The following is a 17,438-nucleotide window of genomic DNA, read 5'->3' as shown; positions in this document are numbered from 1 at the left end:
AAAACTAAAATTTGAATTGGATCAGTCGTTCGTCTGCTTCACATCATCGCCATTCATTTATTCCGAGTTTGCCGTTGCCATTCATTTACTCTGAATCTGTCGTTGTCGTTCGTCCGCTTCGAGTCCACCATCATCGTTCTTGTTGTCCTGTGCTCGTCCCGTCGTTAGATCATCCCACACCATCCATCTCCCGCCTATAACTCACACCATCAGAAGGAGAAAAAAGAGGGAAGGAGAAGGAAGAAATGACCTTGAAGCATGAGGAGAGAATAATATATATATATATATATATATAACATCGATGAGAACTAGCCAATGATATTAATGAAAATAGGGAGAATAATAGGTTTTTTTTTTTAAAAAAAATGAAATGTTCAAGACATTAACGTAGTATGGGTGTATTTTTAAGTCCTTTTACGTAGAAATCCCAAAATTCATTGAAGAGAAAAGCTGCTATTGGGCCAATTGCTTGATGGGCTGTGCTTACGGAGTCCATTGCCGAAAGAACAAAGAACAGCCTTCAACAAAGAGTCTCAAAACTCAAAAACCCTATCAGTGGATGATCGATTCTCTCTGAGTGGAGAAATTTCTCATCAGTTCATCACTGAGAAGCTAGAAATGGTTGCCAATGGAGGTTCTGCGTTGGATAGGAAGCAGTTGGTAGCATCAGCGCTGGCCAAACACTTCGCCTTAGATCATGTATGTTTCTTCTCTTTCAATCCAGCCATCTAACGCTTTGATTCTTTGATCATACATGGAGCAATAGTCTCTTGCTCTCTCCCTCTCGCTTCACTCGAAATTTCTTGGTATTTGATTGCCTGCAATAGTTTGTGAAATTGATTTGATTTTCTGTGTTTTCGACACCATTTGGTTATGGTTTTTGTTTTTCATGGTTAAGTATTGCTATAGGAATTTTGTTACTGAAGTTAACTGCTGTTGCATTCAGAATGCATTGATTGGAGGAAATACGGAGTGTGATTTTAGGACCTATGTATTAAACATCTTGAAAGTATCAAGAAATGGTGCTTCTGTGGATGATAATGATGAGGTAAGATTGAATATTTTTCACTCTTTCGTTATTCCAAAGTTCTTTTTTATTAATTTTCTTTTATTGCTTTTGAACTTGGCGACTTTGCTGACTGCGCTGAGCCTGTACTTGAATGTCATTTTTTATATTTTTTTTATAGGAAGCACGAATTTTTCCGTGGACGTGAAAAGAATTAAAGAATACAAAAGAGTAGATAAGATTTTACGTAAGTTACCCGAATGAAATTGTCACAAAAGGCTCCAATTTTGGGGAAAATAAAGGAAAGGTGACCAATTTCTAGGCTCCTTAGAGATACATCAGTTACTAGGGTAAAAAAACAATAGTGTTCCTCAAGAGTTCTCTCAGGTGTTTTTTGAACATTGGAGCTACTCTACCATTCTTTTTTCGATCCAAACTTTACAAACAGTAGGAAAAATACAGTTTCACTGTCGAGTATAAGTTTTTATTTTATTTGGATGCCTGATGAGAGAGGGAAATAGGAATTCTCAAACATTGATAGGCCAAATAAAATTCTGGAAGATATTAAGGATTTTTCCCTAATGTTCTCAACCACTTGACATAGCAATAATTAATAATTAGAATTCTCACTAGCAGACTTGCACCACACACACTAAGCTGGGAACAAAAAGTATGTTGGAATTTCTGTTTTGCACTCTCTAGCAAGTGTAGATACCTGCTAGAAAACGGACCAAACAAAAACTTCAACCTTTCTCAAGCGCTTAGCTCCAGATGCATGCTTAGAGAAGATCTTTCTTACACTCTGGACCTTGCCAATGCATCTATTATGAAGGACAGAGATCCATTCTTTTGGAATTTTGCGGTTTAGATATTCCTTTGGGGACACCTGATGAAGTTAAAATTTTAAATTTGTCTGATCGTTGTTGTAACAGGGTTATGGTGTTATATCTTAGAAGCAACCTTTCTGGTGCAGGTGACAAAATGGATTACATTTGCAGATAGCTTTCCTGTAGATTCTAAGGCATGCTTTGATGTTCTCAAACAATTAAATGAAGAATTAGCTCAAAAGTCTGTACTTTTGGGTAATGGATTGAAGCCATCTGAAGCTGATGTACTTGTGTTTTCAATACTACACCCTTATGTGGTAAGAATTATTGTATTTCATGACAAGCTTCCTCTATTTCAAATCATTATTTTCTTTCAAGAATGTCATCATTTCTTCATTTAATGTAGACAATATTTTATGCCCTGTTTTCAAGCTTAGATCTTTGTTTAGATGGCTGGTGGACCTTTTACATGCAGTTTTTTGGATTCAATAACTAGTTTGGTATAGGGTTGAAAAAATGACTTTAAGATTGATCAAAGTTGAGATTATAATGAGATGTGATCTGATTGATCACTGCTAGATTGGCCTTTCAAACGCAGAGAGGGAAGAGTTGCCACACGTTTTAAGATGGATGGATTACATCCAGGTAGGCCTATTTCTTTAACGATTACTGCTTACCAATTGCATGTTGAAATTATTTCTGCTTTTGATTGTCGATTATTATTGTATACATGCAAAAATGGGGATTAATATTAGTTTTCTTTAATTATTATTTATTTAATTTGTGCTTTGAATCCACTTTTATTGTGGCTTAAATATTATTCTGATTTAGTTCCATTAGTCTACCTATTAACACTTGCATAATTTTGTGTTTTAACAGAGCAAAGAGAATTTTGGGGAGTTATTTCAAAAAATACTGCTAGAGAAATGTGAATTCGATTTTCCAGTAAGTGCTCACTTAATTCTTTTGCATCTACTAGTTTTTTGCACTTCAAAAGGCAAGGATGCTAAGTTCCAAAGTGAAAAGTATATTGTTTGATCCATCATACCATTTATTATTCAAAACATCAAATTTATCCCAAAAAATTCTGTTTGGTTCATATAACTTTGGCAATAGATTGTTAGAAGTTGGCTTGTATTATTCCCTTGTATGACCTGACAAAAATGGACTTTGAAATTTGACTTTCAATTATCCTTGGGTTCTCTACTGTGTCACTCTTCTTTGGTTTTCCCTGTTTGATGTGTTTAACTTCGAAATGCCAGTTGCTTTTCACATTTGACTGCACTTTACCATTGAGTTGCATGTTCTTGTTGATTTTTAGTTTTTGTGAATTTCATTGTGTTTTTTGCTTTACTTTTTGTGGGTTTCTCCATTTCTGGGTTAAGTTGAAGCAGTTTCTTATGAGTTCAACAGAGGTGGGGATATAAACCTCTTACCTCTAGCTCTAGGTTCTTATCTCTAGGTTGTGGCCTTGTGGGTACATGCCTTAACCAGTTGAGCTATGCTCAGCTTCGAGTAGTAAAACAAAACTTTGTAAAGTGTATTTATTTTTTTAAGATAATTTTTCCCTCAAAAAACTAAAAGTTGGATTGATTTTTTCAAGTTTCAGACATATTCATGGAGTTTGTTCCCAAGAAGTGTGCATTTCAATTACTGATGATTAATAATATTGACATAATAGTTACAATGTGAAAAGTTGCGTTGCGTGAGCAAATTAGAAGTTTTATTAAGTGAAGTTGCAGGGAAACAAAGTTGTTGCCAACAATGTTAATGAAGATTCAAATGCCAAGAAGTCTTCGCAAAGCACCAAGGTTTCAGATAAGCCTCAAGTGAACCCAGACGCTAAGAAAACTGATGCGGGGGTAAAGCCTTAGTCTCTGTACTGTCCTACTCTATACATTTTGATATTATAGGAAAATTGTATTCATCACTCTCTCTCTCTTTCTTTTAATCTTTTGAATAGATTGGAGAAAGTTCTCTCATCTTGTGAGAGAATATTAGTTGGTGGAATGCACTGTTTCAAAATTTGGGCAGTACCGGTGCTTTGATAGAATAGTGAAGGATAATATTTTTCGGCTGCTGAATAGTGTAGCCGTGGTCTTAAGAAAAAAAAGCCATCCTTTGTGAACTTTGGTTAGAGAGGAACTAGTGAATATTCAACAATAAAAGTACGAGCAGGGATGATGTAACTTGGTTTGCTTTTATTCTAATCGATGTACACTTTCAACTTCTTTCGATAATTATACCTCCTTTGTAATCAACTCTAATTGGACTGGATTACTGTGAGCTCCTTGTTAGTTATTTTGATATTGTGCTTTTGGTTTCTTGATTTGACTTTTCATCAATTCAGTGAAAAGTTTGTTTTAGAAAAAAAGAAGGAAAGGTGGAAGAAGAATGTTTTCTTTTGGATCCATAAATGGTTTGCACATGTTGATAGTTCTACTTTAGAATTCAATGTAGTTTTACTTGTCACATGGTCAATTCCTGTGGTATAACTTTGGTACCCTCTAACTATTCTTTATCCACATTTTCCTCATTATCTCATTTGCACTTCACGCTTTAACATTTTTGTTTTAAATTTTGTGGAACTGTTAGAAAAAAGAGAAGGAAAAAAAGGAAGCTGCACCAGAAAAGAAGAAACCAGTTGAGACAGAAACAGCGGACAAAGAAAAGGAAGTTAGTGTTAGTTTATTGAATATAAGAGTTGGCCATATTCGCAAAGCATGGAAACATCCATCTGCTGACAGGTATGGCCAGCAATCTTCCTTCCATGGCAGTTTTCTGCAATAGCATTACTTACATTGTCCTATTGAAGTTCGTTATTCTCTTTGGAGCTTAAATTCGTAACAATCAAATTGTGATGATTATGATGGTTAATGATCCAGTTTGCTGGTTGAGGAGATAGATGTTGGCGAAGCAAAAGTGAGGCAGGTTGTCAGTGGTCTGGCAAAATACTTTAGTCCCGAGGAGTTAACGGTATGGTTACATTTATGCGTTGGTCATAAGGAACTTGTGATGGATCGCTGTACTTAAAAGTTCAAAGTCTGATGTATTATTCTATTACTTTGTGCAGAACCGCCTTGTTGTTCTTATTACTAATGTAAAACCTGGAAAGCTACGAGATGTTTTGTCAGAGGGATTGGTATTTTCTCTTTCCTTGGCAGTATTCTTTTCGCTCTGTTGGACAGACCAGATTTGTTTACTCTTTATCTTTTTTGAGGCTCCTGTAGTTCACTGTAAAGTATACAGATTGATATGAACTTTGCCTTTCATTTTGGTAACAATTTTTGTTTTAGTTTTTTGTTTTTGAAATTTATGCATATTTTATCCTTAAGTTTCATACTATGGTTCTCGTCTCGCATTTCTGGAAGAAACACTTGAATTCTTAGTCAAATTCTAAAAGTAAAAACATTCCTTTTGAAAACTACCTCTTTTAGTTTTCAAAATTTGACCTGGTTTTTTTAAGAACATTAATGGAGAGTGGAGAACAAAAACAAAGAAATTTATAGATGAAGTGTCTATAAGCTTAATTTTTAAAAATCAAATTGCTAGTATTGCCCAATGGGGCCTAAATCTCTGGTTTTGGTTTCCAATTGTCCTCTCATTACAGTTGTTTCTTCTTTTACATTTTTATATGGGGACAGTTTCAATTTGGATGTTGTGTGGAAGTTGAGTCATTATCGTTCTTATAAACCTCTCAGGTGTTATGTGCATCTAATGAAGATCACACCGTCGTGGAGCCTTTGCTTCCACCGGAAGGAGCCAGAATTGGTGAACAAATTTCATTTTCTGGGTAAATTTTTTTAGAACTTGCACCTTTATGAATTGTTGTGGAGATTAGCCGTATATATATATATATTCCCTAGAAGATGTTTCAAGAATATTTTTCTTATCAGAAATGGGGAAATTATGTCATGTTCTTGGCGAATGTAAAGTCCTTTTTTCCTTTATGGGGAATGAATGTAGATCCTCGAATCATATAAACATTAGTTGGTATTTCTGCGGTGCGTCATTGAGACTCAGAGAACGTCACTTTTCTTTGTTGTCTTATAATTAATCTCTATTTGAATTGGATTTTCTGTTATATTTGGTGTATTCATTACCTCGTAATTTGGTTTAGGGTTGATGGAAAGCCAGAAGATGTTCTTAACCCCAAGAAGAAGCAACTAGATAAGATAACACCGGTACGTCCACTTTTAACTCTCTTTTCTAACGCCAATGAGTTTCTAATTTTCAGAGGATGCAAAAACCCTTTCTAAATGAAAAAATCGTAAAAGTAGATGCCATGTTTTGAACAAAATAGACAAATGAAATGTAAGTTTTAACAGCGATTCAAAATAGATGCGATAGTATGAAAAAATTTTAAACAAAATAGATGCGATTCAAAGGTTGTAAGTTTTTAACAGCCATTTTTCATTAACACAAAGGAAATCTTCTAGTACTATGATAGTATGAAATTTTTTTGGGAAAAATACATTTTTGTCTTTAGGTTTCGAAATATTACATACTTAATCCCTTAAGTTTTGAGTTTAGTTTCAATTTAGTATTTAGGTTTCAAAATATTACAATTTTATACTTGAGATTTGAGCGTTTCGATTTGGCCCTTACGTGGCTATGTTTATTCATATTCTTAACCATGATTTTTTACCAAGGATCTTGAAACTAGGAACCAAATTGAAACAAAACTCAAATTTTAAGGGTAAAATTGTAACTTTTTAAAACCCAAAGATGAAATTGAAACGAAACTCAAAACTTAAGAATTAATTGTATAACATTTTGAAACCTAGATATAAAATGGAAACTAGACTCAAAACCTAGGGACCAAAAAGATACTTTTCCAAAAAATTCACATTACATTTGTTCATTATTTTCCATAAAAGAAGCATTTAATAATGGTTTGGGATCCATGAAATAAAACGATATATCATTTAATGATGTGTCAAATGTTAAATAGATGTATTGTAGTAAAACTAGAAACTTTCCTCACAAGCAACCTATATCTTACGTCATTTTGCACCTATAAAGCATAAAGTGGTTGTTATTCTTTTTTATGGATACAGCATCTCTTCACCGACGACAAGGGTGTGGCGACGTTCAAAGGAATTCCTTTCACGACGTCGGCTGGACCGTGCACATCGTCCATCCCCAAGGCAAGTATCAAATGATAGAAGCATAGCCATGGTAGTAGAGAAGGATCCCCTAATATTGTATGTTACTTGGCAAACCAAAGAGTGACTTTTGAAGACAATGGGGCATTGGTCGATCAGATTAAATGCAGCTTCATTATTTCAGGTAAAGTTTTGTTATAGTTTTTTCATGGTCTTGAAATTGTCATTTATGATACTTACCAATTCTCACATTCGAGTTGTGTTCTTATGATGTAAAAGTATTTGAATATATTCACAATTTTGTTTAAAAGTAATCTCAATTTCCCAACAAACCCTTGTTTTTATCTAACTTTGAATTATGAGTATATAATTTGGATATTGGCTAGCTTACGTGCATCTCAACTAGTCTCAATTCACCTAATCCTATAATATTTGGATGTCAAAGTGTCAAGGAAACTCGTAGAATATTAATTCCTAGACAAGTGTTCACCATTGATTGAATCTATAATCTCTTAGGCCTCCTTTACTGAGACCTGTGAAAAGCCCGATGACCCTAAAAAGCTAATCAATCTAACCCAATCTATGTGGTTTCATTTTGGTAAATGAAAATTTTATAGGTTAATTTAGTTCATAGGTTCACCTAAAATAATTCAAATAAACTCGAATTGACTAAAATTATTTAAAGTGTATATTTTTTTTTACTTATGATATAATTATATATACATATATTTATTTTTTGGACAATTTATTCTCTAATAATTTCTACCAATAGTTTTTTTAGCACTTTAGAAAGAAAATTTTCATTCAATAAATTGAAATTGAGTTTTATTCTTAATTCAATCTATGAAAATAATTAAATCAAATTTTCACTTATTAACATTTTACATCTTTTTAGAATAAAAATTTAAATACATGACCTGAGTAATCGAACTAATCCAACCAAAATGTGTTATGGTTGGATTGGGTTCATTTTAGTATATTTGAGAAGAAATTTATAATCCAAACAATTGGGTTCGGTATAAAGAGTCTTTCACCTCAATCCAACCTACAAAAATCCTTACTTGAGACAATATCTTCCCTTTTACCACCATGCTAATCCATGATGATTTTGAATTATGAGTAAATATATTTTTTATTTTTGATTTAAATGTTGAAGTAATTTATTGTATTAATTTATTTGGCGAATATCAATTTATAGACCCTAAACTAATAATTATATCAATTTAAACTATGAACTTTAGGGGTTGTATCAATTTAAACCCCAAATTAATATTTATATGAATTAAAATCTTGAATTTTCATAAATATATCAATTTAAACCTTAACTTTTATAAGTGTGTCAATTCATACCTTCCATGAGATTTAATTTCTAAAATATCATGTAAAATATTTAATTCTTTTAATTAAACTTGTAAATTGTTATGGGTGAATCGATTCCTTGTTAGGATTATATTTGAAAAGCATAAATTGATGATTATAATTTAAATGGACAATTTTCAAATAAACTTTAATTGAGAGTCTAAATTGATTTGCTTATGTGACTTTAAAGATTTGATTGATAAAATTACAAATCTCACATGATAGTTATTTAAATAAAGCATAATGGAAGGTTTAAATTGATATAACTCTCAAAGTCCATGGGTATACATTAGTATTTGCCTTAATTTATTATTTCATAAATTAAATGATTTAGAATTTTTTAGTTCAACAAAATAATTGTAGATTGGAGTTTAAATCTTCAACTTTTATAATGGTAATTCGTGCTTTATGCATTAGTTATGCTCATATTAACATTAAATAGATTAATTTTTATGTCGGTCAAATATTAATTCATCTACCTAATGTTTAATTTAAATCTCAAATATTTACTTGAAAATATTTAATATTCATATTTGACCAACAAAATTCACAATCCGTACAAGTTAAGGTCCTATTTCATAACCATTTTGTTTTTGTTTTTATTTTTTTTAAATTAAGCTTATTTCCTCCCAATTTCTAATTTGTAATCTTTATTAAGTACAATGTTGAATTTTTTAGCTAAATTCTAAAAACAAAACAATTTTTAAAAGGTATATTTTAGTTTTCAAAATTTGGCATGTTTTTTAAAAAAAATTGATAAAATTTAGATATCAAATGAAAAAATTTAGATATGAAAGTAATATTTATATGTTTAATTTTAAAAACAAAAATAAAAACCCAAATGATTGTCAGAGAGCCTAAAAAAGTGGGAAAAAGAAATAGAGATAGGAAAAAATGAAGCATGTATTCAGAATTTTACTTAGAAGTATAATGCAACAGATTTGAAAACAATTTGAAATTAATGATTTTATGTGCTTGTTTTTTTAAAAAAAAAAATGTTAAAATCTGGGTTAAAATACATTTTAGTTTTTATACTTTTAGTATTGAAACAAATAAAATTTTGTGTCCAGATTTTGGATCAAGTTTTCATTTGTAAGTAAAGTTTTCAAAATGTTATACTTTTATCTTTTATCTTTGAGTTTTGAATATAATTTTTATTTGGTAGGTAGGTTTCAAAATGTAACTTTTTTTTTAACTTTTTACTTTTTAGTTTCGTTTCAATGCCTAAGACTTTGAATTTTACGGATCTGTTTGAATACATTTTTAAGTATTTAATTTAAAAAATAAGTCATTTTAGACAAAATTTGAGTGTTTGACAACCATTTAAAAAAGTTTTTTGAAGTGTATTTTAAACAAATTTTTTATCAAAAGTGTTTAAATATAAATGAGTTTTTTAAAGAATACTTTTTATTTTTGTCAATCCAAACGGGTCTTACATTTTTAACCTTGACTTTTTCATTAACCATTCATTTTTAATCCATTTTTAATTCCTGGTATTAATGTCCATTAATTAATTTTAAAAAAATTAAGTTAATTATTATTAAATTAATTTTCACTAATTTTTCATTACTATTAAAACTATTTATAAAACTTTATATCATAATTATTTTAAATTAGCTAATTGAAGTTAACGTTGGAAACCAAAGTGAGAATTAGTAAAAACAAGGACAAAAGTATAGAATATTGAAATTAAAAGGAGAAATTGTAGTGGATGGCCATAATAGAATATTCAATTGAAAATACGGCCATTTTTTGAATGGTATGATTTAAGGCAAAAGAATGTGAGGTGTAGGGTCTCATTTAATATTGCAATTATACCCATACTTCCATATACACAAATGATGGATATTTTTACTCAAATAAAAAAAAAAACCATGGTTTTAGTAAAACCCATGGCAAAACTTCTTTAGAGACATTTTTTTGGGATTTGATTTTAAATATAATTAAATTAAGATTACAGTGTGAGTTTTTCCCTGATTGTGAGGATATTAATCAACACTACAAGATATCGACTAAGGTGTTAGATTGACAATGAACAACCCTATTTGAGGATTTTGAAACCTTGCTCGGTATAATTTTCAAGCTAAAGTTTATGTACAACATCTATCAAAAGAAAACAACGTTAGCAACTAGTGTGATATTGGACAATGTCCAATAGGGAAGTCGGCATGGGTAATCCTAACCTTTGTTCATCAATATACTATGTTGCTGATCGTTTTCAAGAGTATGGAGTAGAATGAATGGTTTGGGAAATTGAAATCTTTGGCCATTTTTTAAAAATATCATTCTATTTTGGCCATTTATCCAATCCACTAATTAAAAGATAAAAATGTGTCATTTTGACACTTATGATCGATTGGAAATTAATCTTATAACTTAGGGTAAAAGTGTAATGTTTTGAAAACAAAAGATTAAAGGTAAGCTAAACTTAATCTTGGGACCAAAATGACATTTTCTCAATTTTATTTTAGTCTCTATAAATGAAAAGGGAAAATTAATAGTCTTTCTTTTTTAATGTTACCTATAAACTAATAAAAAAGCAAACAAACTTACTTTAAGATTTGTTTGAAAGTGCATAGATTAAATTTAAATATTTAGTAATATAGAATATAATAGAAGAAATTTAGTAAAATGATATTTTAACCTAAAATATGTTTGCAAGGCTTAGGTTCACACCTATATCATATCTAAATAACAATGAGATTCATTTTTTTTTAGTTTAATGATTGTAAAGGTAGAGGATCAAATCATCAACTTTAGAATAGTCATTTATGCTTTATCCATTAAAATATCCTCAAATTGGCAATGTATTGTTGGTTATTTATAGGGAAAAGTATTTTTGGAGAGTAGTCTTGTACCATAATTTACCATTTTAACTCTCATGTCTATGGGTGTTCAAAAAAACTCGATGACTTAAAAATTTCTATCAACTCAAGTCAATTCATACGGTTTGGATTGGGTTATCAACTATTTGGATTGAGTTGAGTTCAAATAAATGAAAATTTTGTGGTTGATTTGGTACTAAGAGTCAATCTAAAATAACTCAACCAATCCAAACTTATTATTAATTTTAAAAATGTATATATATATATATATATATATTTTACTTACGATAAGATAATTGAAGACATTAGTTATTTTGATTTTTTGATTATTTATTCTCCAACAACTCCTTAAAAATATTTTTAGCAGTTTGAAAAGAAAATTTTCATAATATATATTGAACGAAGTCGATAATGTCATTTCAAGGTATGAAAATAATTAAATATTTTTTTTTACATATAATGAAAAATAATTTAATTAAATGACTCGAGTAACGTGAACAAGCTCAACTTAAATATTTCATGTTTGGGTTGGGATATGTTAATTATTTAATAGTGGTTATTTGAGTGAAAAAACTTACAACCCAAACAATTACTTTAAGGATTACAAAGTATTTCAACCCAATTTAATCCAACCCATATGACTAATGTCTTATGGTACATTCAAAAATTCAATTTGTTTACAAGGCTAAACATATCTACGAGTGTCTAGAATTTCTACCTCTTTTTTCTTTATTCCTAAAGTCTTAAAAGTTTAAACTTATTTGTTATTTGTTTCATGGAAATTCAAGATTCTTATGGGATAAACATCTAAATTATCACATTTATTATTCAATATAACGTGAGATACACGGACATCTAAGATGCTTAGACATTTTAGAATATTTTTACAAGGGGCATCGTGAGAGTTTCAAATGTCTTCTTAAAATATAGATTTTTAAGATTCTAATGTAGAGAACATTTCTTTTTATTGTTCGGTCTTTCTTTTTTCTTATATACAATTAACTATAGTTATATTTTTCGTATGCATATAAAGTAAACTCTATTTAAATTGTACAATATGTAGCTCAATTTATTTTCAATTTAAACCGCAAAAACTTTGATTTATTATACTTTTTCAACCGTGATCATCCAATATATATATATATATATATATATTAAAGAAACTTGATATCATTTTTCTCTTTTCTTTTCTATTTTAATAATATATAAGTATATTCACTACAAATACTATCAACCATATAATTGTCTTTTAAAGAAAAAAATTAATAATAAGTTCACATATTTCAAATCTAAATCGAATCATTATTTAATATCATTTCTATTTCGAAACAAATATTTAATGTTGTTTTAAAATATAAATATTTAATGTCATTTCTTTTGGATCTTTTATTATAATATTGCAGTTTTGCAAACTTATTAGGAAAATAGGGTGGTTTTGAAACTAATTAGAGAAATGTTATTGTTTTGTCTGGTCGAGGTTGGAAGTCGAGGGTTGAGGATTCGACTAGTATGGAGATCGAAGGTTGAGAACTCGATAAGCAAGGAAAAAGTGGAGGAATAGTTTTGCATGAAGGGTTGTCGAAGGTTGAACTTTTGACCTACATAAGTCGAAAGTTCAACCCTCGACAAGCAAGGTATGTCGAACGTTGAACTTTCGACTTATGTAGGTCGAAAGTTCAACCCTCGATAACCACCATGACACGTCCCATCCCCTACTGCCGTGTATGACCATTTTTCTGCATTTATGATGCGGTTGACCAAGATTCCCGCAGCTGTTTCCCTGACCACAGCTTTAAACATGCATGCCTGCCCTCAACCACCACTTTAATTTCGCCAACCCGTGAGTTGAGTGTTCAACATTCAACCTATGTTCTTTTAAACCCCATCTTCCATTCATTTGCTCACTACCCATTTTCCATTCATTTGCTCGCTGCCTTGCTTCCCTTGCTCACAACCTCATTGCCTTCGTAATATCCTCTTCTCACAACCTTCGTAATAAGTTTCTCACAGCCTCACAGCCTCATTGCCTGCCCATTTGCTTTCCATTTCCATTTCTCTTCTTCTTAATATCTCTCTCCTCCCATTTTTTAACTCACTACTTTCCATTTCCATTTCTCTTCTTGTATTTCGTTTAATACAAATTGTTCTCACACAACCCTTGATCATAAACTATACTGGTTCGTTACTCTACTAAATTTTTTATTTGTTAAGAATAATTATAAATTTTATTTTTGTTCTTATATTATTGTTTTTTTATAGATTCTAACTTTTTTTAAAAAAAATTTTGTAGTTGTTGTCAGATAACAAATAACAGGAAAAAAGGATGAACGTTGTCACTTTGAAGGAAAAAAGAGAACTACCGTCGAATCTGTGAGTTGAACTTATGATATTTGAAAAGTTTAGTTTATTCTTATGATATTTGATTTCTTTAGTATTAACTTTGATGTTTATAGTGTTAAAATGTTTAGTTTATTGTTATGTTTAAAAAAATTGATATTTATAGTTTAATACAAAATTATTGTGATAGTTAACAAGTTTAGTACAGTTTAAAAAGTTTAGTATAGTTTGAAAATTTTAGTTTATTCATACGATATTTGATTTTCTTTAGTATTAACTTTGATGTCTATAGTGTTAAAATGTTTAATTTATTGTTATGTTTAAAAAGTTGATATTTATAGTTTAATACAAAATTATTGTGATAATTATTGTAATTTTTTTATAATATATTCTTATGAGCGGTACTGTTCATGTAACAAGTGGCAAGCATTCGGCATTCCATGCTCGCATTTTAGGGCCGTTTGCTCACATTTTAACATGAACTGCGAAGATTTTATTGAAGACTACTATAAATTGTCAACGTATACTCTCCTCAATTTCAACCTGTACCGCATGAAGATACCCTAATATGCCCGTCTTACATCTTGATCCATCGTTGTTGAGAAAACCTAGTAGACCGGTTATCACAACGAGATAGATTAGACAGAACCAGCCACTCGACAACAATGTGGATTTTGTAATCAGTTAAGTCATAATTGAATGAAGTGTCCTTCGTTACTAAGACGGGCTCCAGATAGTTAGGGATTGAAAATAATAAATTTTTTTTATTATATATTCAAATTTTTTATTATAATTTAGTGTATATTCAATTTTTTTATTATAATTTATTGTATATTCAATTTTTTTTATTGTAATCAATAAAGTTATACATTATTCTTTTATTGTATATTCAATTTTTTTTTACTATAAAGTTGTACATTATTCTTTTAATTAAGTTGTACATTATTCTTTTAATTAAGTTGTACATTATTCTTCTAATTAAGTTGTACATTATTCTTTTAATTAAGTTGTACATTATTCTTCTAATTGAGAAACAAATATTTTTTTAATTGAGAAATAAATATTTTTTTTTTCTTTTCAGATCATGGCTTTAAACCCAGGACCTGTTGATCCCGATGTTTTGTATAACCAATACATTCATCGATCATCTGTTGTATGGCGAGATCATACTACTGCAGAAATATCTTGTAGGCGTCGAGAGGCAGTTCTCCAGCGCAATATCCCACCCTCGAATACTGCCGCTACTGCGCACATCTGGATTCTATGGAGTTGCCAGATTGGGATTTATTCAGTTGAACTGGCATCTGATCACAACCTTGGTCGAAAGATTGAGGCTCGAGACGCATACAGTTCATATGTCTATTGGAGAGTGCACTATCACTCTACAAGACATAGAAGTGTTGTTGGGGTTACCTGGTGACGGTGAGTCGGTCACTGGACTGATGTACGATGACTGGTCACAAGTTTGTCAACTGTACCTCGGTGCGACCCCACCTGCCGATAAGATTAAAAGATCGAGGTTAAGTTTGATATGGTTAGGAACACAATTCCGTGAACTCATAGATGATGCAGACGAGGAAACCGTCATAAGAATATTTATATTATATTATGAACACAATTGACAAACTTGTGACCAGTCATGGTCGGGGTCGTGGAGAGCATAATGAATATTTATATTATGTAGCGCCTGCAGAGTACCAGAGCAACATCAAGAAGAACCCGAGCAACCTCAAGTTCGAAGTCGACGACGACAACCAGCTCGAAATTGACGACGTCCGCCTTGTGGGACACATTGATTTTTTTTTAAATTATTTTTATATAAATGAGATATTGTAATTTACACTTGTTTATTTTTATGAGATATTATTCTTTTTAATTTATTCTTTTTAGAGTTTAAATAAAATAATAAAATAATAAACTATTTTTAGAAATTATTTTTATAAAATGGAAAATTTAAAGAAAAAGAAAGAAAGAAAGAAGAAGGTCAAATGTGTAATAATTAAAAAGAAAAAAAAATAAGGCAAGGTCAAGGGTTCAAAATTCGATCTATTAAAAAAAAACAACAAAATAGTTTGAAAAGTACCATATTTTTCTAAATTGTTTTGAAAAGACAATACCTTTTTAATTTTTCCCATTCTTTTTTATAAAAATTTCAAAACTATATAAATTAACTGGTTTAAAAACCTACAAAATTAATATAAATGAAATTTAAAACAATAGAATATTAAATTATTAAACATACTAAAATGTTATATAAATTTAATTATATTAAATTAACATCCACTTGATATTTTGAAAATGGGTTGGTTGAACTTGTAATTTGACTCATTCAAATGGCATAAGTCAACAATGGAATTTATAAATTATTTGAAAAAAGATATAAAGATATTAATGAAATAACACACCATTCAAAAATCTTATGTAAATATTTTTAGATATTCTTATCAAATGTTCTTTTTTTTAAAAAAAAAAAAAAACATAGTTATCCTAAAATATCAGACATCTATATTTTCCGATATGTACAATTTTCAAGCATTTGAAGATTTTGACTATCTTGATTCCTAAAAAGCAAACATGACGTTTAATTCCTAACTTAGGACCTCCTCGTGGGTTTTTTTTAATAGTTTATTACCTTACTTTTATTATTTAGATAAGTCATTCCATGTTCATATTTTGTTTAAATCCCAATTTTATGATATTTTTTTTTTTTTTTTGCTCTTTGATCATTCTTTTAAGATATTGAAATTATCCATTTTTCATTTTTAATCAATTGTTAAAACCATTTCTTATTGTCAACATGAGTATAACTCAATTAGCACCAAATATGTATTATCGACCAAGAAATCAGATCTTCAAACCATTTTCATTACACAAAAGGTTAAACTAAAAAAAAAAAAGCTTAATAAAATAATTATATAATTGAGGTTGAATTTGGTTGAGTGAAATGAAAAGATTGTTTGGGTAGTGGAATAGGGTAGTCTGTCCTAGATTCTCAATTAGTCTTAGCTGTTTTTAGGTTTGACTTTTTGGAAGCTCTTACACATCACTGCCAAAAATCATTCCATATCTAATCAAATAAAATCCAAACTCTACTCTCCCTTTGATTGGATTCTAGATTCACCAATCAAATCTTCAAATATTTTCACTCTATCACTTTTTTTTAGTACAAATATTAAGTTATTCCACTACATTTTATGTATTGTATCAATTTAAACACTAAACTTTCATAATTGTGTTAACTTAAATCCTCAATTATATTTTATTTGGATAAAAGTTTAGGGTTTAAATTGATGTCATCATGAAAGTTCAGAGTTTAAATGGATATAATTATTAGTTTGAGGTTTAAATTGATACAAATCCGAAAATTCAGGATTTAAATTGATACGACCTAAAGTTTAAGGTTTAAATCGATACAATTCTTAGTTTAGAGTTTAAATTGATATGATCCCCAAATTTTAGGAGTATAAATTGATATTTACCTTTTTTTTTTTAATTAAGAATATTTGAGTTTGTTGATCTTCTAATATCAATTCATGAACCCAAAATAATAATAATAAATAAATTGTGAATTTAATCTTTTCTTTCTTCTTCGATATCGTTCATTTTAGATATGATATGGGAAGAAAAATAAATTAGCGACTTTGGCAATTTTCTGGCCTCATAATTAATTTATTAATATTCAAAATATATTATAGAAGAGTTGTGATTTTTTATAATTTTCCCTCGAACTTGTCATTCTTTATGATTATTATTTTTTTTTTTTTTTACTTCAAACCTATAATTGAGTTTACAATTATTTAAAAATATCCGACGAATACCTTAATTAATAAAAATATTAATAATATCTCTTTATTTATTATTAGATATTAATAAAGATATTATTGTCGGTTCGTACTCATGTGGCGGGTTGATCTTCTTGGTTTTCTTTAGTTTGTTGGTTTCTTGTGTTGTTCCTGGTTTGTGGGGTTTTGTTTGT

General features: G+C 29.7%; 1 protein-coding gene across 1 annotated transcript in view; it reads left to right on the top strand.

The window, feature by feature from the left end:
* Positions 1-7,273, top strand: part of LOC120081006 — a 51,178-nt gene extending 43,905 nt beyond the window's left edge. The window contains exons 6-17 of the mRNA XM_039035689.1: positions 444-699; positions 947-1,048; positions 1,980-2,150; positions 2,413-2,478; positions 2,713-2,778; positions 3,576-3,695; positions 4,429-4,580; positions 4,719-4,809; positions 4,907-4,975; positions 5,535-5,626; positions 5,954-6,017; positions 6,894-7,273. Coding sequence (XP_038891617.1) covers positions 444-699; positions 947-1,048; positions 1,980-2,150; positions 2,413-2,478; positions 2,713-2,778; positions 3,576-3,695; positions 4,429-4,580; positions 4,719-4,809; positions 4,907-4,975; positions 5,535-5,626; positions 5,954-6,017; positions 6,894-6,998 — 1,354 coding nt within the window. The 3' untranslated portion in view covers positions 6,999-7,273. The remainder of the gene's footprint in view (positions 1-443; positions 700-946; positions 1,049-1,979; positions 2,151-2,412; positions 2,479-2,712; positions 2,779-3,575; positions 3,696-4,428; positions 4,581-4,718; positions 4,810-4,906; positions 4,976-5,534; positions 5,627-5,953; positions 6,018-6,893) is intronic.
* The last annotated feature ends 10,165 nt before the right edge of the window (positions 7,274-17,438 follow it).

This window comes from Benincasa hispida, chromosome 7, assembly GCF_009727055.1.
Source record: "Benincasa hispida cultivar B227 chromosome 7, ASM972705v1, whole genome shotgun sequence".
In the NCBI taxonomy this organism is placed as follows: Eukaryota; Viridiplantae; Streptophyta; class Magnoliopsida; order Cucurbitales; family Cucurbitaceae; genus Benincasa; species Benincasa hispida.
The sequence above is the reverse complement of the archived record's forward strand: the minus strand, read 5'-3'. Positions and strand labels throughout refer to the sequence as shown.